This window comes from Microtus pennsylvanicus, chromosome 9, assembly GCF_037038515.1.
Source record: "Microtus pennsylvanicus isolate mMicPen1 chromosome 9, mMicPen1.hap1, whole genome shotgun sequence".
Classification (NCBI taxonomy): Eukaryota; Metazoa; Chordata; class Mammalia; order Rodentia; family Cricetidae; genus Microtus; species Microtus pennsylvanicus.
In genome coordinates, this window is record NC_134587.1 from 39,753,556 (window position 1) to 39,779,610 (window position 26,055).

The 26,055-nt window shown below is 48.9% G+C and overlaps 1 protein-coding gene across 1 annotated transcript; it reads right to left on the reverse strand.

The window, feature by feature from the left end:
• Window positions 1-336: 336 nt before the first annotated feature.
• Window positions 337-25,965, reverse strand: Rabl6 (RAB, member RAS oncogene family like 6). Its single transcript, XM_075985430.1, has 15 exons — window positions 25,570-25,965; window positions 20,186-20,320; window positions 19,140-19,187; window positions 14,763-14,815; window positions 13,157-13,248; window positions 10,175-10,315; window positions 9,690-9,795; window positions 5,782-5,885; window positions 4,509-4,837; window positions 4,091-4,244; window positions 3,069-3,278; window positions 2,711-2,978; window positions 2,031-2,202; window positions 1,424-1,482; window positions 337-1,305 (listed from the first exon to the last, which is right to left on the reverse strand). Exons 1-15 carry the CDS (start codon window positions 25,697-25,699, stop codon window positions 1,108-1,110), a joined length of 2,199 nt encoding a protein of 732 aa, XP_075841545.1. The 5' UTR covers window positions 25,700-25,965; the 3' UTR covers window positions 337-1,107.
• Between the last annotated feature and the right edge of the window lie 90 nt (window positions 25,966-26,055).

Genomic DNA, 26,055 nt, shown 5'->3' on the forward strand with positions numbered 1-26,055 from the left:
CAGCGGGGGCGAAATATTGGGTTGCAGGCGCCCCCAGGAGCAGGCAGGGAGGCGGAGCAGAGTGAGATACACCGCCCTCCTAGGGCCCGAGGTTCCCAGGTACTTTCCCTGCAGTAACCCTGCATCAGGTTGTAAACCCTTTCAGCTGGCCACGCAGGTCCTCTGGCTGATGTGCTATGGCTAAGCATTACTAAGTCCAGACCACTTTGGGGTAGCATTGTGGAGTGGCTACCTCTCCAAAACTGCTCTTCAGGTTGATGCCAGGGACCTGGCCCATAGATGGGGTGGTTTCATCTTTAACACCTTAGGGAATCAGAAAACAGCCACACACAACAGTAAAATCGGAGAGCTTTATAGTCTGGGCGGAGTGTCTAAGAAGGCGCCCTCTAGGCTCACCTGCGCAGGCGCTCAATGGGCAGAGGCACAGCTGGCACACAGTGGCAAGCTGTTAGTGCCTCTCCCACAGGAGAGGTGGTACATTGTGTTCTCTTGCCAGCCTTAACCAGTGCGGGGTCTGGGCCACTTTGCAGTAGCAGATGCTGCCACACCCTCCGGAGTACACATCTGTGCTCAGGGTATGACCCTGCTCTACTCTGGATCCATGGGGAAGAAGGTCCACAACCCAAGCCATGCTATGGCCCTGGGAGAGCTCAGGAAGGCAAGCAGGAAGTGGGGCTGGGTGGTGGACATTTGAGAAGCCAAGCAGTCCCACACCCTGCCTCTGTAAACAGACCCTGGTGGGTCCCTTCTCGGCCCCAGGCACATCCCTGAGAAACACCGGGGACTGGCTGCAGCTCTATATGGGGAGGGCCAGGTGGTCCACCAATCCAGCTGCAACTCTGTTCTGTCCCCTCCCTCCCTGCAGAGCAGGCTTCTACTGGGTTGAGGCCCAGCACCTGCAGCGCCTGACCCAAGGCCTGACCACCACCAAGGTCTTCAGCACAAAAATCAATGTAGAGTGGGCCAGACCATATGAGGGCAGACACAATGGCTGGGGGACATAGGTGGCAGGGTGGTCCTGGGAACGTGGGTGCATAGGTAGCAGCCTCCCCAAATCAGTCACTAGCAGTTCCCCTCTTCCCAGGAAAACCAACTGCCTCTGGCAGCCTAAAGCTCCTCATAGTCCCCACCTCCAGGGTGGCGGCTGCCAGGAGCCCCGCCCCCCAGGAAGGCTTCCAGCTCATCTGCAGCCTTCTGTTCCTTGCTCCGAGGGGGCTTCCTCTTCTTCCTCCGATCCTCCTTGCCTTCCTCCTTATCCTTGTTCTTCTTGTGTTTGCTTTTCTTTTTTGCAGCCTTTTCTTCCTCCTGAAGGTCATGAAGAGCAGATCTAGAGTCAATGGGCAACCCACAAGGCTACATCCCACCTTCCAGGACCTGGACTGTCCAGGCTAGCTGGGAGACCAGTGGTGGGCAGGGCATGTACCTCTTTGCTTTTCTTCTTCTTTTTCTTCTTCTCTTTAGAGGGAAGTTTGCCATCTTTATCTGCACAAGAAAGACAGCTGAGCTCCTACCTACAACCACTCTGCATTGTCAGGCAGAGGCTGCTGCAGATACCCCATTCCCAACACAGCCCGGTCCCACCGGCAATCTAGGGGGTTCCCATGCATTTTTGTGCTGGTGAGCCTTGAACCAGCCTGGGATGAAATTTTCCCCTTCCTTTTGGGGCTGAGCTGGCCCAAGTCTGCCCTTGTGCTGTTGTTCCAAGCACATCTGCTGGGCAGCTATCATTTTTTTTTTTTTCAAACTAATTCTGCCCCAAAGGCCTGGGACACCTGAAAGCCTGGAATGTTGGCAGAGCAGCTGGCACAGAAGACTCAAAAGGAACCATGAACAGGGTGACAGTCTTAGATGGCAATTCTGGGTCACAATGCAGATGTTAGGTTTGGGCACATGTTTGCCTGGTGTGACACTGTTCCTCCCATTCTACAGACTCTCACAGCTAATAGCTATGATGAAGAAAAACCGTAGGCAGGCTAGGATTTCTGATCACAGGTCCCTGGATGAGGGACCATAGGATGAGGCCCTCCTACCTTCATCACTGCTTTCCTTAGGTCCTGTCTCCTCCAGGCCCAGACCAAAGAGATCTGAGTCATTCTTCAGTCTGAAAGCAGAGACTGGGGGTTTGGAGGGTGGGGGTGGCTGGGCAGAGCCAGTGTCCTCATCAGTCACATCAGAGAGTTCTTCTCTTACTGGGAATCCCCCCTGCAAAGAAAGTAGCTGGTAGGCCTACTGTCTCTGACTACTGCCATGGACCTTTGAAGCAAGGTAGCAGGTCCCTTTGGGAATCCAGGGGCCATGATTGGGTAGAATGGGGGGCTAACCTGACCCAGATTTAGAAAGATCAGTAGGGCCTTCATATGCACAATGGACCCCCTCCCATAGACTCCTGTCTACTTTCTCCAACAGGCACCACAAACATTGGTAAGAAAGGAAAGAGTCTGGGGCACTGGAGCCAGGAGCACTCTCCTCTCTTCAGACCTTGCTCTGAGAAACAAACCTTTTTTTCCCCCCTTTCGAGACAGGTTTTCCTCTGTGTATCTCTGTAGACCAGGCTGGCTTTGAACTTATAGAGGTCTGCCTGCCTCTGCCTCCCTGAGTGCTGGGACTAAAGGCGTGTGCCACCATTGCCTGGCTGAAACAGACCTTCTTGACTGTCCTCTATCTCTGTAAGAATGGGGATTCAGCTTCCTAGCCAGCAGCCTGTACTTACCACTCTCCTCTGTGTGTCCGATTCATCACTTTCAAAGTCAGGGTCATCCATGACAAAGGACAGCATCTGGGCAGCAATGGGACCCTCAGGATCACTTTCTGACGACACTTGCTTGTCTTTCCCTTCCTGGGGTCTAGGAGTGCCATCAGCGGGTGGCTTGGTACTGCCGTGGTCAGGCCCTGAGCCAGTGGTGAGACCATCTGACCATGAGGGTATGGCTCGTGTGGGAGCTCCCTTCTTTCGTGAATGTGAGGCCTTGGTGGAGGACCTTCACATAAGAAGAAATGTCTGAGTTCTGAGGCCACCCTAGGTTGCTACTGCCTCAGCTAGCCATACCCTGGGGACCCCATCCCCATACCATTTTGTCTCAGGCTCCGAGCATTGCTGAGGGGCCACTCTGGGGTGGCCTGCTGGTCCTTCAGCTTCCTCCTCACTGGAAAGACTGATATTCTTACTGGGGACGGGGTCTGAGGACAGCAGGGATTTGCTATGTGGCTGATCTTCTATGTCCACGTCATCCTGGAAACCTGCCACCATTGGGTTCCCTCCGATGGCTTCCCCATCGTCACTGCAAAGAGGCGGTAGGAAGTCAGAAGTTCTGAGGGAGGGGTATGTGCTGCTGATTTCCTCACCCACTTGCCTTAGAGCTGCCTGTCTGTAGTACCATATTCTAGTGGCAAGACCTGGGCTATCACAGGGGCTGCTGAGTATAGGTGGGAGTAAGAGTGAGGGCAACACTGCCTTGTCGCTAGCCAGTGGGGTAATCAGTAGGAGAAGAGCCCAGTTAGAAGCCTTGAATCTGTTTCTGGAAGGGAGACCCTTGGCCCCATTGTACACTGTGATGCTGGAGACGCTAACAGTCATTCAACATTTGATACGCTAGAGGGAATGATCTCAGAGCTCAGTTGTAGACAGATTTTGGGGCGTTGTTAAGACAGACAAGGTTGTGGGAAAGGCTAGCTGTAGAAAGTCAAACCTGGCCAAGGCCCACTTGTCTGGTTCCATATGGAGAGACCCAGGTGGCCTTCACCTTTCCTTACACAGACTGGGCTAGCATGTATTCAGAGTGCTCTGTCTTTGCTAGACCATCTGTGAAGGTTCCTGCTGACGTAGGAAGATTCTAGCTCAGTGTTCTCCAGTCCACTATAGGCATAAACTGCCCCACCCCACAGTGGCAGTGATTAGCCTAAGTAGGCCTGATCGACACATGGCCTGAGCCCTTCCCTCAGTTTTTGTTTTCAAAGCTAACTGCCAATCCAGCAAGCACATGAAAGGTTTGTTCACAATCCCAGAGGTGTCTTGGTGATCCAGGTGTGAATGGGATGGGGAAGCTTGCCCTTGAGGTGGACCTTGTGCTCAGCTCTGCCAGTCTGCCCTTACCTGTCACTATCCTGCTGTGGGCCTCTGGCTCCAATTTTATTCTTGTCTTTAGGTAGGGTTGTATCTTCCAGGAAGCTTCGGTCAAGGCCATCTTCAGGAACAAAATCCTCAACATTCTGGACTTTTGCTGGGACCTCTAGAGCTGGAACTGGCTCTGTAGAGAAATGATGATTCTTCCTCATGTGGTCCCTGCCCCCATGCTAGGAACCAAAACTGAGCCTGTAGGACTAGGACTTGACAATTCATGCACCTAGTTCAAGGCCATAGGTTACTTTAGAACCTGGCCAAGTAGTGGCTGGCCCAAGAGGGAAAAGCTTGTCAGGGGCACAGAAACCACATTTTAGTCTCTGAGGGATATGAGGCTCAAGATGCCAGAAGATAGCCCCAAATTCACATGGAGGGCTGCTCCCAGGCCTACCTGGAGGTGCAGGGGTCACGTCAGCAGCTGGCGAGGTCCCAAACAGCCGAGAGATGATACTGCGACGCTGGGCTGGAGCTGGGGCTGAAGGGTGTACAGAAGAGGGCGTGGCCTCCAAAGGGGGTACAGGAGATGGTGCTTTGGGACAGGTGGAGGAGACACTGAGGGACAGCTGGGGGGCAGGCTGGGGAGTGCTGGGGCTGGAGCTCCCTGTGGATACAGCACTTGGAGGCACAACTGGCGACTGGGAGCCTGAGGATGGGCTCTGCCCATTGGCTGCCAGAGGGGATGCATGGCCTCGACTTCGAGCCTCCATCATTTCAAGGAAGCTAGGAGGGGCAAAAGGATAGAGAGTGAAGAGCTGGCTTCCTCTTGGACTTTTTCTCCAAGGCTTTTGGCCATCAGTGTCCCTTTTGCATTTATACTAAGCAGAGGACAGGGCCTGCCTACTAACCAGCTGCCCCACAGTCTTTGGTACCCAGCCTAATAGCCTTGCTTATCCTGTCCCTTTATACTAGTACCATCCTGGGGAACTGAGTCTCACAGCAGAGATACATGACCAATCTTCCCAGGACTTAATAGAATTTGGGTATGTCAGTGAAGGTCAACAGTACTCAACTAGTGACCAAGAAGGAGGTATGGCTGGTTATGGCCAGTGGGGTGGAGTTACTAATCATACACGTGCAGTTGCGCTAATCACAGGTTTGTGCTGATCCCACATGTAGGAACCATATCTGATGTTTATGCTTTGTAGGTTCCACTGGCTCCAGAGTATTTGGAGGCTACAGAGTGCCAGAGCCAGCACAGCCTACCCTCATGAATATCTGCCCATACTTTGTACAAGAACTCAAGGGGCTATAGAGAAATTCAAACAGTTCCCCAGATCAGGATAGATCAATTCACAGTATTAATGTACTTGTTCTAAACAAGTGCTGATCTTACTGAATACTTTATTAAAAACCTCAACAGATGAACAGGAAGGGTATGGAGTACCTGTCCTAAGAGGCTGAGATAAACTACTCATGTTACTCAGCTATTCCCCATACTGCTCCACACTGAGTACTAAGGTCTTAGCTGAAGAATAAAGGCTCAGGTTGACTGATCTACCTGATCTGTATATGGTGCTTTCTCCACTGCCTCACAGGGACAGGCCAAAGCTTGGCACCTGGCTCCTCTCTGTGGACACTAGGCCCACTGGGAATACAGTGTAGTACCCACCCTTCCCACTCAGGGTAGTCAGGGCCTGCATCTCTGTAGATGCTGGCTCACGTACATGCTGTAGTTCTGGTCCTCGGTTTCCTGCTGCACTGACAGCTCCTCCAGGGTGGCATCAATGTCTAGTTGGTTTGTCTCCAGCTGCCTCAGCAGTGTCTCCCTCTGTAGAGGAAGTGGACATAGCTGAGTATGCCTCTTCCCCACGGCACAGCCTCCTCCTGTGACGCATGACATCTGGCTGGCTGCAAAGTCAGCTTCTGTGGCTTGGAAGATACAGGCCAGTCATGTGGAGCCACATCAGAAAGAGCGGCCTTCTGTTTCCACGTCATACCTTTGGTTGTCACTAGCATTTCTATTGGCTACAATAGCCTCTCAGGCCACAAAACCCTGGCAGCAGGTGGTTAAGACATGTAGAGAGTCCCAGGGGCAACTTTGGATGATAAACTCTGCCAGGTACAGACTGGGCAAACCATACACTTCTAGCCTGAAACCAAAGCTGATCAGACTAAGCCTCCGAGTCCAGCTGTCATGTCTTCTTGCATTTAGATTTAATCCTAAAATACAGCAGCTTTCAAGCTGTGTGAGGGGACAGATCAAACAGGACTGTGTTTTTATCTGGACAGATACCGCTATCATAAGAAACATTACCCTGGCACAGGGAATGCCCCTGGCTTATACCAGAAGTGCTTTTTAGCACAGTGGAAACAAAACAAATGGAAAAAGTGGGAATAACTGCCGGGCGGTGGTAGCACACACCTTTAATTCCAGCACTCGGGAGGCAGAGACAGGCAGATCTCTGAGTTCGAGGCCAGCCTGGTCTACAAGAGCTAGTTCCAGGACAGAAACCAAAAAGCTACGGAGAAACCCTGTCTCGGAAAAAAAAAAAGTGGGAATAACTACGGACCAAGAGACCTGGGTTCTGTTTAAATCCTGAAAAGAAATACACGAGAATGACGTAGCTCAGCACTCATGGCAAACAGGTATATCACAGACAGATGAGGGCCCTAATTTAAAACTAAATATGTGATATACCAACAAAAACAACCACATCAAATACATTATATAAGTCTATTTAGAGTTTATTCTGCATACTGACCAATAACTGGTGATTTAAATAATTCTGGAATTATAGTTTGTTTTTTTCTGAGGCAGGGCTTCTCTGTGTATCCCTGGCTGCCCTGGAACTCACTTTGTAGACCAAGTTGATCTCAAACCCAGAGATCTGCCTGCCTTTGCCTCCCGAGTGCTGGGATTAAAGGTGTGCGCCACCACCACCCGGCCTTACAGTTGTTCTTTAAGACTTGTTTTTGTTAATTTATGTTCATGTGTGTGTGTCTGAATGAAAGCCACGTTTGAATGCCCAGAGCTAGTAGAGTACTTTGGATCTCTTGAAGCTAGTGTTATGATAGCTGTGGGCTACCCAATGAGGATGTTGGGAACTTAACTTGGGTTTTATTAACCACTAATAAACATCTCTCCAGCCATATGGTTGCCTCTTGTATCTGGGTCTAGCCTTGAATTTGCTATATGACTAAGGATGGTGTTGAATTTATTTTCTTCCTTGTCTCCATCTCCCCATTGCTGTGATTACAGGCATGTGCCACACCTGGCTTATATAGCACTAAGGACTGAACCCAGAGTGTTGTACTTAGTAGGCAAGTAATCGAACAACTGAGTTACATCCCAAACCCAAAAAGTCATGTTTTAAAAATTATTATTTAATGTATATAGATCTTTAGTCTGCATACCATGTACATGTCTGGTGCCATTAGAGCCAGAAAGGCATTTTGGATCCCATGAGAATGGAGTTGCAGACAGTTGTAAGCCACCATGTAGCTGATGGGAATTTAACTGCCATCTTCTAGAAGAGCAGCCAGCTCCTCCAAGATGGAATGGTTCAATCCATCCATCTTGTACCCACCACCCTGCCAGCAGATCGTGGCCATCAGATTCCATGCAAATAACCACGGAGGAAAGAAAGCTATGTTGGTCTGGATCTCAGCACAGGCTTCTAGTACCAGTGACTATCCTGGCATCTCTTTGTCTCCCTTGGCAGGATGGTAAAGCTTTCAGAGTAGAGCAGTGTGAGTTGTTTCATAACAGTTTCCTCCAAGACTGAAGCATTCCATAGTGCAGGCGCTTTAAATAGAAAGATAAACAACTTAAAATCGCTTTAGGAAGTCCCTGAAACTGACCAGATTCACTAGGTCCTTCCTTCTTGAGTAAGCAATAAAAGCTGAGAAGCCCCTTGGAAGGAAGGAAGCTGAGATGAAAAGATGACTCTCAGAAGAGAAAGGTTATAAAGACTCAGACTAAACGAGCTACAAAGAAGTTTTAACCAGTCACTTGGAAAGACCTCTCTGACTTACTGAGCTGTCTGCAGGCTGTGCAGAATCCTACAGGTTCCCAGCTTGTATGAGCTGTTGCTGTGTACTGGGGTGGGTTTTGGTGATGGAGCTGTCTTTGTGTCTTTTTTTGCTCTTCTAAGTAACCCCTATAAAACTCACTGGTTTGCCAAGTTGGACTTGGGAGGTATCCATACTTTGGTCTGTTAGGATCCCCACCTGGGGTGAGTAGATGTGTGTGTTTTGTCTACAACAGGATCTTCAGTGGAAAGGCCTTTAGGAGAGACTCCTTATGATCCTTCTTCCTAACCCACAGCTCCTCAGCAAAACCCCACCTGCAGGAATCTCACTGTTTCTCAAAAGGACATAGAGATGAAGAAAAGGAAGGCTTTACTTTCCTGACTTTGGTGTCCTAGATAAAGTATGATGGGTCCCTATACTCATTATAGGTCTCCAGGTCCAGAGAGGTGGCCAAGCCTGTTTGGTCTTCTTGTTCACCAGAGAACCCACACCAAGCTATTTCAGTTCTTGGTTCCAAAAAAGATTGGTCCTCTGTCCTTATGCTTATAATCCAGAGCCTTGTTATTCTGGTCCTCTGCTGCTCTCCTAGTCTGAGAAGCTACAGCATACCTCAGGACCAGAGAAAATGACCACAGTTTACCAGGCTGTGCTGCAGCTTGAACTGTACACCAGGCTGGCCTCAAACTCAGAGATCCTCCTGCCCCTACCTCCCGAGTGCTGTAATCAAAGGTGTGCACCACCACTGTCTGGCTTGTATTTTTTGTGGTTGAGAAAGGGTCTCATGTAGCCCAGGCTGGTTTTGAACTTGTTACAAAGCTAGGGATGACCTTGAACCTCTGATCCTCCTGCTTCCATTTCCCAAGTACTGGGGTTACAGGTGTGTACTACCATAGCTAGCACTCTCATTACTTTGAGACGAGGTCTCCCACTCACTGAGCCTCACTATGTAGCCTTAAACCTGAAGTGGTCTTCCTGACTCAGTCTTCTGATGCTGGAATTACAGGTATGTGCCACTATGTTCAGCCATGTCACTTCTATTTATCTAGAAGATTCCGAGAGGAACACTTAATGAAAAGCAGGGTAGGTGCAGCTCTTTACCCTGGTAGGCCACCCTACTTGCCTCATCTGCATCAGGAAGGCTAGATGTTTCAGATGGGTGCAAGTTTTCTGTTCTTCATGAGATAGCCAGAGGGCTATGGTTCAGAGTACACCCAGCCCCACATTTGGATGCAGAGTCACAGGTGCATGTCTCGAAACCTGCCTCTTGACGACAGCTCTGTGTAACTGGGTCCTTCACAGCTTTATGTTCATCTGGTAAAGGGGTCTGCACTTTAGTCAGTGACCCAGAGAGGCATAAGGGCTCTACATGTTGGACTGAAACTTCCAGATGCTCTTAGGAGCAAGACATGCTACCCCCCACTTTTGGCCTGCTGCTTTGAGTGCTGTGTGTGCGGATCTCCAGCCCACTGGATACATGTTGATAGCCAGCTTCCAAGAAGAAGGTGCCCTAGAGTGTTGTCAGGCTTAGGAAGGCCAATCTTTGTGCAGAGCCACAAAAGTGTTGGCTACCCACTTGTCTGCCCTACCAGTAAGCACTTACCTGTAACTGCAAAAATGGGATGTTGAAGAACTTATGCAGGTACTTTAGGCCAAAGCTGTTCTTCATGGAAGACTCAGCATAGCGGAAATAGGAGGAACCTGGAGGTCTGTTTTCAAAGAAAGATAAAGGAACTTAGTGGGCGGTGTGGCTTGGCTCCTATGTCAAGGGCCACACCTGACTCTAAGCTGTCCTGTCTACCTAGCTTCTTTCTGGCAGCAGGTTGCTAAGGACACTCTGCAGCTGACTCGTCTGGGGAAGAACTAGACAGGGGCCACATAGGCCCCGCAGTCCTCACAACTTCTACAGCATTACCTTAACACCTTACCTTCTGGCCATAATCCCTTTCCTGGGCCAGGATGATGGTATTTTATCTCCGACACAGGATGAGACACTGCCTTTGATACCCAAGTGTCTACAAGCTTTCCCCAACACTATCAGAGCACAACACAGGACCTCCATACAAGAGGAAAGCTGGTAGCACCCACCTGTCCAGGTGGTCAATGAAGTCACGCACATCGTCCGGCAGAATGACTCGATGCTCGCCCATGTCACGGTAGTTGCCCAACACGCACACCGGCACATGGGTTGGCACTTTGGGAAGCTCCCGGAGAACATAATTGAAGGTCCTTCAAAAAGGGAGGGAGTGTTTTATCTTAGGTATGTGACCCTCAGAATGCTGTGTGTACTACCTTCTTGGTCTAACTCCCCAGAACACTTAAAACATAAGGCAGGGTTCATAGACGAACAGTATGCATTCCTGGCCGCTGACTCTCCCCAACACCACAGTTCCCCTGCATTCAAATCAAGGTGCTCCACTCGCCTGCTTTTAATTGGAGTACCACCTGTCTATGTCTCCATGAAACTGCTTCAAGGGCTGGTGGGTGGCTCAGTAGATGGAAGTGTTTGTCACTGGGCTTGTTGACCTGAGTTTGATCTTTGGGGCCACATAGTAGAATGAGAGAGCTGACGCCTGTCCTCTGGTCTCTATTACACAACTTACTATCCCCAAATTAAAAAAACAAAAAACAGAAAAGAACTGCTTGGAGCCTCACCTGTTTGTAGCATCATTCTGAACTAAACATATACTGGGGTAACCTGTCCCTCAGTTCTGCTGCACATTGAGGCTGGGTTCATCTGCGTCTTCCTGCTTATTGGCTCTTGCTTCAGGGATACCATCACTGAAGTATCCTTGACGAAGTGTCTATTTCCAGGGCCTTACTTATTCTGCAGTGAACCATACCCCCTACCAAACCTGCTGGTCTCTCCACTTTACAAGTCATCCCAATGTCTCCAAATGACTTGTAAAGGCAACCAGGGCTGAGGACTTCTTAGCACGTGCAGAGACCTGGGTTTAATCTCCACTATTCGCCCTCTGCTCTCCACTGCTATTCCCCCCAAAAATCCAACCAAAAATGACAGATACTAAAAACCCTGGTTCTCAGAAAGCTGAGATAAGAGGATTATGATTTTGTGGCCAGTCTGGGCTACATAGTATCGGGTTAGCCTAAGCTACAGAGATCCACTGACAAACACCTCCCACAACCAGTAAATGAGTTATGACCCAGGTTCCCTGCCAAGAGAAAGCATGAGAATGGAACATGCCTGTAACTATGGCAGCCTCTCCTGACATTGGTGTATCCTCTTGAAGTATCTCCCATATCTCCTATAAGACACTTGAAGTGTGTGCTCACTGGCCTGTAATGGCAGCTGTGTGAACTTGGTGTTTTCATGGTTCACATTCAGTGCTCAGGTTCTTAAGTGTCTATTGTCTCCCAGTTACTAGCTGAACCAAACAAGCTGGTGTCCAGGGATCTCAGAAACCAAGAAATGAAATGATTGTGATCCTTGTGGGCTGACAAATGGTGCTTGCTTTGTGAGCACAGGGCCTACAAAGCCTCACGGCTCCCAAATAAGCACCTGTACAACGTCCTGAGCAGGCCTAGCCTCCTATCCAGTCCTGTTGGGTCCTCACTGCTCTTAGGGCTGTCAGGCAAGCATACAGGTCCCCGAAGGTTGGGAGGGTTGGATCTGGGCCTGTGAATACTATGCGAAGGCTGCAGGAAAGATGTTAGTGTAGAATCAGTGGAACACACAGTGCCAACTTCACTGCAAGGCATGTGCTGGAGGCTGGTCTATGAGAAATGCAAAACCTAAGCAGATAAGGTCCCATCGTACATGTGTGGTACCAGGAAATCTAGCTGGTCTGTTCCAGCTGTCAGCAACAATAGCCTTAGAAAATGGAACAGAATGCTTTTCTCTGTCTTTTCCAATCCGAACATAGATTATACACATAATACTAATAATAGAACTATAGAAGCAGAGTAAAAGGCAAGGCTACTTCTAAAATGGACTGCTGGCGGTTGTCGGGGCTTCTTTCCTTCTCCTAATGTAGGTTGCTTTTTTTCTCTTTTTTTGGACTGCTTTTAAAGCAATGTCACACATTATGCAGCCCTGGCTGCCCTAGAACTCTCCAGACCATATTGGCTTTGAACTCACAAGATCTGCCTGCCTCAGCTTCCCAAGTGCTGGGGTTATAGGTATGTAGCACCATGTCTGGCTACTACAGTTTTTTTTTTTTTTGGTTTGTTTGTTTGTTTTCCGAGACAGGGTCTCTCTATGTAGCTTTGGAAATTGTCCTGCAACTTGCTTTGTAGACCAGGCTGGCCTTGAACTCAGAGATCTGCCTGCCTCTGCCTCTCAAGTGCTGGGATTAAAGGTATGAACCACCACTGACCAGCCTACTACAGTTTTTTGTTGTTTTGTTTTTTCTGAGACAGGGTTTCTCTGTGTGACAGTCCTACAGTCCTGGAACTTGCTTTGTAGATCAGGCTGGCCTTGTACTCACTGAGAACCACCTGCCTCTGCCTCCTAAGTGCTGGAATTAAGGACATGCGTCACCACCGCCCAGCATACTACAGTGTTTTTTTTTAACAGATTGTTTTTCAGTGTATACAGAACAAGCAAGCCTTTTGGGCACTGGGGAGTCTCTTGGGTGTTTTCCTGTTGTTGGTGACAGGAAGGCTCCCAGTCTCAAGATAATATGTAATGCAGCCTCCTGATCACATTTCTCATGGACCTGCACCTCTGGACCCACTGCTCATTTTGCTCTTTGTCCTTTGTTGTCATGTCTTCTCGGTGAGTCACCGAGAGACTGTGTGTGTTTGTGTGTGTGCGTGTGTTTCTGGGAAGTCCCCCCGCCCCCCCAATAAGTCACTTGATTCTGACAAATCTTATACGGTATCTTCAGGACAGCAGGGTTGTGGAAGGTGGCACCTAATCTCTACCACTGTTGGCCAGCAGTCTGTCCCTGCCCCACTCTCTGCAGAGATATGAATATATACCTATCTTGTGGCTTAGATTAAGGGTTGTGCCCACAGCTGGCACAGTAGGAAGCTCCACACCAACAGAGGAATTCCATAGTATTATGTGAAAGCATGCAGCCACGGCCAGCTAACCTGCCCTCTTACCACTGCTTAGTGATGTCAAACATCATGACCACCCCATTACAGTTCTTGTACACGTCCAGGAACTCAGCATCCAGAGCCATTTCAGACTCCGCCTAGAAATAGGAGGAAGAAAGGGTAAGACTGTGCCCCTGGCCAATTCCCACAGCTGTGGACCTTGAAACACCCCCAAAATGCAAAGGGCCTTTTCTGACCTAAAAAAAATCATTGTTTTGGAAAAAACATGAGGAAAGACTTGTGGGTGTGTGCAAGTTAGCTGTAGGAAATGGGCAGCAAGTTCCATCTCTACAGGGGAGGCCTGCCCTGGGACTCCTAAAAGCAAGTGCTGGAGCTGCCAGCTGCTCCTTGAGATGGCTTGGAGAGGGAAAACAAAAATGAGACAATGGTGCTGTAAACCTAGTCAAACTCCATAGCTGGGAAGTCATAAGCCCTGGGTGGAGGTGGGGGGTTCACAGCTGTTCTGTAGCTAAACTGGCATGGAGCCAAACTGCATTCTAAACGTGTGTATATCCAGAGATAAATGCTACTCTCATCCTTAATCAGAAAAATCTTTCCTTTTTGGCTGCTCAAGGTGCTGGGAATCAATGACAACTGAATGTATAGCCCTAAAGCAGATCAGGGAGCATCACGACAGAACGGGAGCAGAAAGGAAGACTGAGATGCTAGCAGCAGCTGCGGTGGCCTTCACAAGACCACAGCTGTCAAGAGCCAATCACGGGTTAGAGAAGCTAGCTCTCATGGGGCTCTACCCGGTAAACTATAGGCTACTAATGGGTGCTGGGGAGGGCAGGTATTATCTCCAGCTGTGCACCCAACTGTGAGCACCAAGTGCAGGTGGTTATTCCAAACCTGGTCAGGCAGGGCCCTGGTTGAAAATCATTGGGTTACAGCAAAAACAGGCAATGACGGAAAGGGACTTGTGGGAAGGGGGGAGTGGATGATGGGTAGGAGGGAGTTGAGAGTAGAGTAGAAAGTAAACAGACTGTATTAGCTACGTGTATAAAACTGTCAACAAATGTACAAAAACAAAAACCAAAACAAAATATTATGCAAATGGTAAAAAAAAATCAATTAAGATGAGTTCAGAATACACATCACATGGGAAAGGCCAAGGAGGGTGTTATGTATCACTTAAGCTTCCAGCCTTGAAGAGGAAGGCCTTCTATTCACTGAGAGAGAAGACAGGGCAGGGTTCTTTAAGACAACTGGCAGGAAGTGTGTCCAAGGACCATACAAACGTGCACAGTGCCACAGCTTCCAGGGAGCAAACACAGATCACCTGGCCCCACCCGTGGTGCCAGGGTCACACCCAAGATACGCAGAACTTTTAAGGACAAAGTCACTGTGGCAGGCCATTCACACCATTCAGTTCTGCGATGTCCGCGGAGTGAAGCAGGGCAGGCAGCCTAAGTAAGCAGTGACCCTGCAATCTAACACTGGCAGCACAGCACAGGGCCTCGGAAGTAGCTAAGGACAGCAGTGACTGCTGTATCTATAGCATAACTGGAATGTTCAGGAGGCCCAGTCTAAAGGGTTGGACACCACCCTGAGTGACCATAGGCACCCTGCTCAGGACACTGACACAGACCCACCTGACAATGTGGCTCACCTCCTGGGGGTCATTCTCCGTCTTCAGGCCATCACCTCGTTTTTTACATTTTCCTTATTAAAAACAAAAAAACAAACAAAAAATTAGGAATGGAATTGCTGGGTCCAGGATTCGTCTAAGTGGGGGAGTAGGATGGGGACCCATCCTACCTGCTACAGGGCCTCTGAACCTAAGGAAACCTCCCGGCAGACTCAGATGCCCCTCACTCAGTCTTGGGAGTGGGAAACAGCTAGGTCAGTAGTGGACAGAAGTGCAGGGCTCAGTAGCTGACAAACAGGCCAGAAAAGTAAGCTGCCCAGTTCAGATCTGCCTTGAGGAAAGGGTCCCTCATGACAGCCCAGTTCCCATGAGGCATAGGAGACAGTGTGAGGTGAACAGCTTCCCCTGGGTCAAAGCTGAGAGAGAGCATCTGGAATTCCCTCAGCAGTCCTCCTGTGTCACTGTGGCACTGCCACACTGGGAGAAGAGAGGAAGGCCAGCGCAGCCGAACTCCGCTTGGCTATCAAAACATTTGATGTGGCAGACAGCCATGGGCCATGCTGGAGTCTGACACTGGACTCTATAGAGATAACAAGACCCAACACTGTCCCTCCCTCTTTTCACATCTAAATGTCCAACTGGGCAAATGAGCTGCTCACAACCTTGGGAATTCCACAGCAAACAAAAATTCCCCAACAACAAACTCATGTTCATTTGCTTAAAACACAAATCTCCACATCAGTCTCCAAGTCCTATGTGAACACCTGTTACCTCAGGTCAGCTTGGGGAGTCAGCCTCTCTCCCCCTCAGGTGCAGTAGATGGTTCAGCCTGATCCTCATGGGCTGAATGGCAGGTGGGCCACACAGGGTGTGCCATACTTAGGTCAGGAGCCTAACGCAACCAGCAACTTCCCACAAATTGCTATAAAGTGTTTGTAGGAAATCAAAAACACTCATGACAACTTATGCTGGAGAGGTTGTGGGGAAAAGGGAACACTTCTGCATTGCTGGTGGGAATGCAAGCTGGTACAACCCCTTTGGATGTCAGTGTGGCGATTTCTCAGAAAATTAGGAAACAACCTTCCTCAAGACCCAGTAATACCACTTTTGGGTATATAACCAAAGGATGCTCAATCGTGCCACAAGGACATGTGCTCAACTATGTTCAAAGGAGCTTTGTTTGTCATAGCCAGAGCCTGGAAACAACCTAAATGCCCCTCGATTGAAGAACGGATAAGAAAAATGTGGTACATTTACACAATGGAGTACTACACAAAAAAAAAAAAAGATAGCTTGAATTCTGCAGGCAAATGGATGGAGTTAGAAAAATTATTTTGAGTGAGGTAACTCAGACACAGAAAGACAATTATCACATGTACTCACTCATAGGTAGTTTCTAAACATAAAGCAACGAAAGCCAGCCTACAAACCACAATCCCAGAGAACTCAGACAACAATGAGGACACTGAGAGAGACTTACATAGATCTAATCCACCTGGGAAGTAGGAAGTATAAAAAGACAAGATCTCCTGAGTAAACTGGGGGCATGGGGACCTTGGGGAAGGGCTGAAGGGGGAAGGGGAGAGGCAGGGAGGGGAGCAGAGAAAAATGTAGAGCTCAATAAATATCAATAAAAGAAAAAGTCCAGCTGGGCAGTGGTGGTGCACGCCTTTAATCCCAACACTCGGAGGCAGAGGCAGGTGGATCTCTGTGAGTTTGAGGCCAACCTGGTCTACAAGAGCTAGTTCCAGGACAGGCTCCAAAGCTACAGAGAAACCCTGTCTCGAAAATCCAAAAAGTCCAAAGTTCAAAAAAATAAAATAAAATAAAAAATAAAGTGTTTGTAGGAACCACTCTTGGACAGGAGCTGGGAGGTCTGGGAGGCCAGAGTAAGTGAAAACTTGCTGAGCTACTTTACATCAACCTTCTCCTTTAAAGCTGTGAACAAGTACTGTGAGCACTGCGGAGCCCGGCCCGTCTTCTGGAGAACTTATCCACTGCCCTTGAGCTCTTAGCTGCTTTAATGTCTGTCTGTCACATCTGAAGGTCCTCTGCTACTGTAGAAACTACGCAGACTGTCGACCCTACTCAGACTGTGGTATGGGGGTAGGGAACAGAAGGGCCTTTCTTCCTGCCCCTATGGTAAATGGGTGACACCAGCCATAAGCACACAGGAACTCCCTGAGTGAGGACCCCTCCCCGCTGGGATCCAGCCTGATTTTATCAGAGTAAGGATCTGAGTAGATACCTGAGAGTGGGAGGATAGAGGACGTTTTGAGCCACACAGAAAAAGTGTTCCATGGCTCCTGGGCAGTGGAGGTGTCAACCTCTGCTTCATGGGCTCTTGGGCCAGCTGAAGGCATACTATGCCACTTTGAAGGGTCCTGAGAGAGGGGCTGAGGCTGCTGTATTATGGTCCCATCTGATGTCTAGCCCCAAGTCCTGACCCCACTCTCCAGAACTTTGTCTCTAGTACAGTGCATCCTACCGCAGCAGGTACAGACATGGAGACAAGAGCTGAGGCAAGAGTCAAGGAAGGCACTTTGTTCCCAAAGTGGTACCGCCCTGTGGAGCAGTAGCAAGTATCTCATGACTTGATGGGTTCGTGGTTTGTGGAAGACAGCTGACCTAAGCCATCTGATGGCTTCCCGTGGATGTGACCCTTACCCTTACAATGTACCCAGTGATGGACTTCAGATAGCAGGTTACCCATCCATGCTCCAAAGATGCACACACAAGCATGCAGAAGTGTACAGACATACCAAGATCAACAGAGGCTCAATGAATGGGGTCCAACTAGGCTGTGTTACTGCTGGAACCACAGGAAAAAAAAGTGGCTTCAACTGTTCTTCAAAACCTGACCCAAACTCATACTAAAAAGGAATGCAGAGGAGGGAGGAGAAAGCACAACCTGGGTCAGAAACCAGAGCCCTGGAGACACATCTTCCTACAAAGTTCTAGAACTGAAGGACATGCAGTATAGCCATGCTGATGAGGCCAAGGGTCAGGTCAAAGGTGGTGCCTACAAAGTCAGGGGTTGTGAGAAGTCAGAGTTCATGTCTATTATGTTAGAAGCTAAACAGGTGATGTTGTGCCTGTTTGGTCAGAGGCTAAGGTGTCACAGTGCTCAGAACCACCTGCATGCATGCATACACACACACACATGCACGCACACACACCCACGCACGCACACATACATACACAGAGTCAGCACCAGGGAAGACGATGAGCTCTCTCTCTAGGATCACAGAGAAATTTGTGACCTAACAGAAGATAAGAATGAGCTCAGATGCTGTCATGAGGGCACCCTGAGGCATTCTGCTGATGCCCTCTGCAGGTTTAGAAGAGAATAGGTCTCCACGTGGCTGGGTCTACAGAGGTACTTGGACTTGGTGACCCATTCTGTAAGAAATGCTATATATGTACAGGTCTCTAACCTCCACCACATGGATGACAAAGATAGACTGAAGTAACAATAGGCAACTCCAGCTTGTCTTCTCTTGAAATCAAATTAAAACTCCTCGTGGGAAAAACAAACAAACAAACACACTCTTTGTGGGAGATCTGTTTGAATGGCATCCCAGACCAAGCCAAGGTGCTGGCCCAAGATGTGCTCTCACTCCACCTGACTCTGTCCCTGCCTCTCACGGCCTTCCTGATTCAAGGTGCAGCCTTGCACACTTCTACTGCACTTACACTGTCGATCTCAATAATTAGGGCTGCCCCAGTGCCAGAGGTAGAATAGGTAGCATAAACTGGACCAGAGTCAGACAAGAGCCTTGTGGGCATGAAAACAAGGGATCATTAATCATGGTCAAACAACATGGCTGGCATTAAGCCATCACATAATAAAAGAATATCTGACAGGTGGTATCCTGGGAGTTCCCAGAGCACCTTCTGTCTCTCAGAGCATGGCTGCCAAACCACTAAGGCTCTAGGGACCAGTGGGACTATGGATCACCAAGGGGAACACACAGGTGTTTGGAAATCGCTTCTATGGGTCAGAGCTTTAAACACACCCATTCTTCCAATGGTCAGCTGTCGAGTGACTAAGCAATGCTCAACACAGCAGAGTGCATGCGACAGGCCCACTGCTGCACGTCCACTGTGCCTACCAGACACGGAGAAGGTGTCAGACAGGGACTCTGATGAAACTTAGACAGTGATAGTTGGTAGCAAATTCAAATCTCCCATATTCTTAGTAGTAGATATGGTTGGTACCTGTGACATGTTTCTGAACCACGAGTGGCTCTGTATTACAGGGCTACGTAGGACATGGGACCCAAGGGAGAATAACCAGTCCAGAGGTAATGGGCCCGAGGACACACAAAAGAGGTGCATATGTGCGTGGGGGGGCTTTTAGAGTCTATCAAACATTAAGGAGAAAATGTACCTTACCTTTGTCAACTACATCCCAGACTTCAACTTTCACTACATCGTCAGTGGCTGCAACAAGGAAAACTGTCAGATTAGTGCCTAGTATCACAGCCCCTCTGGGCTCCCAAATGGGGTCAGGGACATTTTGGTACCAGTAGCTTCCTGAGGCCTCTGCAATACACGCTGCAGGGTTTGCAAGGCTGTTCCTCAAGCCTGGCATGAGCAATACACCTACTGGCCCACAGACAAAGCCATTGCACTCAGTAGCCTGTGTGTCCCTGGGCCACTCCAGGTACCTGACTGGATGCTCACACCCAAGACAGATGAAAATACAATGCAGCTGTCCAAGTCACTTCTCCCCCAACCTCACTTCTTCATCTGACTGATCAATATTCAGCGAGGGAATCATGTCAGTGCTAGAGGCTAGAGTGCTGATGCTGGGCCATCGGAGCAGGCCCAGGCTGGATGCGGCCCTGCCATGTGTACCATAGCGCTCCACCTACTGGCCATTTGTTCTACAGTCTCCTAAGGCTTTCTCTGATACTGTTGGTCCTGAGTTGCCTCATGAGAACAGAAACCGCTTTCCAAGTTCCTGCTATTGCCTCAACCCTTCTCAGCAGCAATTCTCCATTCTGGGAAGCCTAACCTAGGGGCTAAGGGAGCAGAAAGGATGATGGAGACCCCAGGACCCAGAAGGGGAAACATGGGTAAAACAGTCACGCTGTTCTCCAGGGATGAGCACTTGCCAGGGCTTATAGCATGCACCCCTACAGAGCAAACCTGCATGTGTGCTGCTGATGTGCTGTGTGGGTGGATCTGCTCCAGGAGGTGTTCAGGGAATTCTAGTCTTTGAAGGTTTACCCTTGCTTTTTTACTTGCATCCGTGAGTATCCTGGGCCTGAGACATGAGCAAGGAGGGACTTCACAGATTCAAAACGCCGATGGGGTGATTCACACGCAATTTTAATTAGTGGGGCCTCCCACATGGGTATTATTTTCACTTCCAGGAGCAAGGGTGGAAGGTAGGATGCTCTATTGTACAGGGAGAAAAGGGGTGCTGAGCTCACTTTTGTAGTTCCAGTGGATGCTGGTGACTTGGATTTCCTGTGTGGGGATGTACTCTTCCACAAATTTCTTGCCCTGCAGTCGATGCCACAGAGCAGTCTTGCCAGTGTTTCTGTCACCCCGGATCACAATCTTCACTGGGGCAAGGATGGGCAAAGAGAAAAGAAAAAGGAAGATTAATCAGTCATACTTAAAAACTTTTATTAAAGTATCACATCCGTTCCATCTCACCTTGAATTCATATTTTCTCAGGTGATTGGCATGCAGGGGAAGAATAGGTGAGGATGCCGGCAGCACCCTAACAGGTCAGTTCTGACTTGGCAGGACAGATTCTCCTGAAGTACAAGGGTGCCTGATAGTGGGCAGAGTAGCACCAAGAACAGAGCCAGGGCTGACGGCAGGAGATAGCACCAGAAGACGTCTCCAGGCCCGACTTTCTCCTAGAGTCATATACTCTGAGAAACTGCTAGGGACCCTTAAATTAGGGTTGGGCGGTCCAGAGAATTGACCTGACCAATGAAGAGCAGGGCTGTGACAGTACCCCAGCACTTGGTTTTCCACTGACTTGCTTTTCTCATAGTACTGATGATTCCAGTGCAGTTTTGTCCACTTCTGTGTCCTACTTCACTCATCCCACCATGTGCCAGGCCTGAATTCAGAAAGGTCTGCTGGCTTTGGGCAGGGATAGGCATGTACTCCACGAATGGGGCGATGGTGTGAATGGGATAAGGTGCTGTCCTTATGCCCTATACTTTTTAGAGGCTCACCACTGGGTCTTTTGAAAGGTAATAAAGAGCAGTTTGGAACCAACACTGTCAACAAAGCCAGGAGAAACAGGACAAAGAGTCATGAATGACTCAATGCTGAAATGGGAAGGGGAGGCACAGGTGTTAGGCTGGCGCTTCCTGGGCAGCCCATGGGACATGGAGAGGGCTGATAATGCCACAAAAACACCTTTAAGGGCAGGAGTTCCACAGTATCCGTAAGACTTCCAGCAGCAGGCCAGGACAGAGTCTAGAAAGACATGTAAGCGCAGGGCGGTGGTGCATGCCTTTAATCCCAGCACTTGAGAGGCAGAGGCAGGTGGATCTCTGCGTTCAAGGCCAGCCTGGTATACAGAGGGGTACCAGGATAGAGAAATTCTGTCTCAAAAAAAAAAAAAAGAAAGAAAAAGACATGGAAGCTTAAGAGGCGGGGCAAGGGAAGCTGTTTCCTAGGCTGTCTGGTCTGCCTGCAGAGTCAAGTCCCTCCCCATTTCCAAACCATTCTACAGTACCAGAAGCCAAGGCCATCTTGGCTCCATAGCTCAGCTGGACTCCTGGGACGTGCCTGACCCCACCTGGCTACCCCCCCCACACTTTGCGGTGATTTGAATGAGAATGGTCCCCACAGGTGCACATTTTGAGTGGTCCAACAGTTGGTGGACTGATTAGGGGATTAGGAGGCGTGTCAATGGGGTTGGCCTTTGAGGTTTCAAAAGCCTGTGGGAGGCCCAGTCTGCCTGCTGCTTGTGGATACAATATAAGCTCTCAGAGCCAGTGCTCACCTGCCTCCTGCCACTGTAAGCTCCAATAAAGTCTCTCTTGGGTCCAACTGAAAAGCAACAAGCACTCTTAACCACTGAGCATCTTTCCAGCCCTAGATAAAGATTCTTTATGTGTTTTGCTTTAAAAACAAAATCTTTTACTTTGATGAGTATGTATGTGTGGTTGTGAAGTTCGTGTGCCTCAAGTGTGTGCAGGATTCTAAGGAGAAGAAGGTGTCAGACCCCCTAGAACTGGAGTTATAAACAATTATGAGCTGCCATGGGGGTGCTGGGTATTGAACCTGGGTTCTCTGGGAAAACAGTCTTAACCACCAAGCTCTGTCCAGACCCACACCTCTTTCTCTTGAGACAGTCTCTCTAGTAGTTCTTGGTTGGCCTGGAATTAGCTATGTAGACCAGACGTGCCTCTGCCTTTCAAGTGCTGGGATCAAAGGCCTGCACCTTACCCACTGAAAGTACTTTCTGATTTCCAAGTCATTTCTTCACAGACTCATAAACTATCTGGAAACTGTTGCCATCTGGATCTCAAATCCCCCCCAACTTCAGCCAGTGTGTTAAATGATGAGACCTGGGGCTGGAGAGATAATGGCTCAGTAGTTAAAAGCCTCTTCCAGAAGACCCTGCTTCAATTCCCTGCACCCATGTGGCAGCTTACAAATACCTGTAATTCCAGTTCTAGGGGATCTGATTCCTTTTTCAGGATTCCGTAGGCATTAAAGTGGCATGTAAAACATGCAGACATACATGCATGTAAACCACACATCATACAGGTTTAAAAAAAATTAAAAAGAGATGTGGGATGTGAGGCAATGCCCTTGAAGGCAATAGTGGGACTTGGGTTCTCTCCCTCCAGCACATATCCACTGCCACAAGCTGAGGGGGCTTGCTCCACCACAAATTCCCAGTGATGTGCTGCCACAGGTTCAAAGCAACTGGCCATAAGGAATCTCTACATGCCCCTCCCCTCTTGGCAGAGCTACAGTAGACCAGGCAGAGTCCTGCCTGCCTCTGCTGCCTGAGTGCTAAACCTTTACTAGTTATAAGCTAGTTATATAGCTATATAGTTACTAGTTATATAGCTGATTGTCCTATGTATAGCAAAGGAAAATAAACTGCTTTTAAGCTTCAAAAAGAAGCCAAGAGTTGGGTGTAGTAGATGCCTGTAGTCTCAGCTACTCAGGATACTAATATAAGAAGACCAGTTGAGCGTTCAAGTTTAACAGTGTGAGCAGAATAGTAAGGCTCTATTTCAAAACAAAAACATAGATTACAGACCCTCGCCGCCCTTCCTACAACCTACAGCACTGCAGCCACAGCTGACCAGGCCACAGTGGGTAGTCTTTTCCAACTTCTTATTCCAAATCTTTACTCTTATAATCTAAATGTATTTTTCAAAGACCATATGGCCCAATTCGAGGGGATTTCCCCCCAGATGTCTTCACTGCACTGTGAATGCGAATGGAAGTGGAGTTATTCAGTAATTTCTTAGGAGCCGGGGACGCAGCGCAATAGCAGTGTACTAGCTTAGCAGGACCCTAGGTTCACTCTCTAGTAACAGAAAAGAGGGGAAAAAGTAAGATTGGTGAGATGGCTCAGCAGGTAGAGGCGCTCGCCACCAAGCCTGACAACTCTGACGGTGCACCAAGGCGTGCATGTATTTACCCCAGTAAATACATTTTAAAATAGTATTTTCTTTTAGTTACTATTGTAGTTGCCTCTTAGCCATCTTTGCCTTTCGTTGAGTTGGCAAAGCTTTTCCTCATTTTGCCTGGCGTATAGATGGAAGAGTTGTAACCTGCATTTTGCTACTAACACCTACTGTAATGTAGTTTAAAGTTAACAACTTTCTGAATGCCACGCCAGCTGAAGTAGTGCACCCCTTTAATATCAGCATTTGGGAGGTAAAGGCAGGTGGGTCTCCCCAAGTTGAAGACCAGCCTGGTCTACATAGTGAGTTTCAGGACAGCCAAAGCTACATAGTAATATCCTGTCTTGGACCCTTCCCCCACCAAATGTGAATGCATTAACTCTGATCAACTCCATTCTGCATTAGGGGCTGACTCCAACTATTTGAGTGTTGTAAAAAACAAAACAAAAACAAAAATAAAAACCCACAATTGCCCATAAAAACCATTATTACTGGTGACTAATACAATCACTGCTTATTTAGGCCTCACCACTTATGGACCCATTCTTTGTTTTTTTTTAATCCCATGCTATCTTTTCAGCTTAAGTTCCATTTATCTAAAGAATACCCTTCAGTATTTACTTTTGCAAAGATATTTGCTCAGCAAGTTTTGACAACTTGAGCGTGAGTTGAGCAGCATTCTGGCGTAAGTGCGTGGACTTTCTTAGAATATGGTCTCTTTACTCAGGTTGCAGTTTCCTCTTTTTGTTTTAAAATTCAGACAACTCACAATGACGCGGTGGTCTGTGGGTGTGTTAAAATGCTGGGATTCTTGGAGTTGTCTTTTTCTATTGCATTTTTTTGGGGGACAGGGTCTTACTGCACAGTCCATGCTGTCCTGGAACTGATAGGTACGCCAGGAAGGGCATCTTTACATTTACAGAAATCCACCTGTCCTTGCTTCCCAAATGATGGGACTAAAGGTGTGTGCCACTACGTCCTGGCAGAGTTATTTATTATTCTGACACATTTAAAAGAAAGAAAGATTGTTGTGCCCTTGGAGGACAGCATTCTGTAACAGACAATTCGAAGCCTGGAAAGCGTCAAGTTAACTGTGCCTCTGACACGAATTGTGAATCTGTATTTATTATATGGCTGGTTCGTTTCTCTACATAAGATACTTCGGAAACTATGGAAGACCAGCTCTTTTAGGTCCCTCCTATCAGGACCACCAGGGGGCGGGTCCAGTAGAGAGCAGGTTTAGAAAGTGAGAAACTTCCAGTTCAGGTCTAATAAATAAGGAATCCAAATGTAGATTCCAAAGAATACAGATCTCTGAATATTTCGACTTGATGTTTTCTTCTGTACATTCAAGAGAAATACAAACTTTCAAGTTAACACCTATCAAGTGCTTGGTTCTAAACATGTTCCAATTCCTAATACATTTTATAATGTTACATTATCACTCAAATATCACTGCCCCTGTAAGATACCGCTTAAAGTGAGCAGTGTGTGTGTGTGTGTTGGGGCTGTGCGTCAAAAACCAGGCAGTATACAAATAGTTGAGAAGTAAACAATATCAGACCAGGGGACTGCATAGAAAAGAACCTGCAAATGGAAAAACTCTAAAGAGGTCAAGAAGACGGTCTGCTTCTAGTTGCATACATTATTTATAACGAAGGCTAGAGCTGGCCTTTCTTCCTGTGGGGCCAGGGATGCAGTTAGTGCCTTTTGAACTTTTAAAAAATATATATATTTTCTTAATGAAAGTTTTGTTAAAAAAAAAGGGCGAGAATGTGTGGCGTGGTGGATACTGTTTGCCAATTAGCTTCGAAGTGAACAACAACAAAAATCCCACGACTCAAGGCCTGAGCGGACCGATCCGGAGCCTCGAGTGTGAGCACGAGCGGGGGTCCGCAGGGGAGGCAGGCGACACGCTGTCACTAGCCAGCCCCGCGCGCGCACCCTCGCGTTATGTAATGGTCTCTTTCGGCAGGGTCCCCGCGCCAATCGGGGTCCTCCACTGCTGCTCCGCCAGTGTCCCCGCACAGCTCTTCTCTAGAGGTCTCCTGTCAGGTGATGGCCCTCCAGGAGTGACCATTGTGCAAAGCCCCGGGACCCCGTCCACCCCGATCCTCGGGTTCTCCCAGACCCTTTCGGCCCCGGGCACCGCCAGCCGCCCCGGCCTGCCCGACGGCGCGGCCCGCACTCACTGTTGTACTGAACCCCCTTAGCGAAGCGCCTCTGCAGCGCCTGGTTCATGGACTGCAGCCCGGCGGGGATGTTCTTGTCCCGGCCCGGGGCCTGCTCCGATCCCACCAGCTTCTTCAATGCCGAGAACATCTTCCTGCTGGACGTGCAAGCCGGGCGCGGCCCGCGAGCTCAGCGGCAGTAGTGGTAGCAGCAGCAGCAGCAGCGCAGCGCGCCTCGCACCATGTCCGGCCGGCCCAGGCTTCCCCCGAGGCCGGAGCAGGCGCGCGTCGGGAGCGGCCCGGAGCGAGGCTCTGAGGCCTCAGCCTCTGTGGCTCCGCTCCGGCTCCCGCGGCCCTCGGCGCGGCGGCCAAGCACCCGTCAGCGCCGCCATCTTGGCGCCGGCGCGGCTACGGAGCACCAAGTGGGACACGTATATACCGCATGCGCAGTGGGCGCCCTAGATCCCGCCCCTTTCTAGCAGCCCCTCCCCTCTTCTCCCCGTCCAA

Coding starts and splice junctions, on each gene's coding strand:
- Rabl6 (XM_075985430.1), bottom strand. CDS start 25,699: ATGTTCTCGGCATTGAAGAAGCTGGTGGGATCGGAGCAGGCCCCGGGC. Junction 10,316..13,156: donor TTTGACATCACTAAGCAGTG/GTAAGAGGGCAG, acceptor CCCTTTTTGAAG/GACCTTCAATTATGTTCTCC. Junction 1,306..1,423: donor AGAAGAAGAAAAGCAAAGAG/GTACATGCCCTG, acceptor CATGACCTTCAG/GAGGAAGAAAAGGCTGCAAA.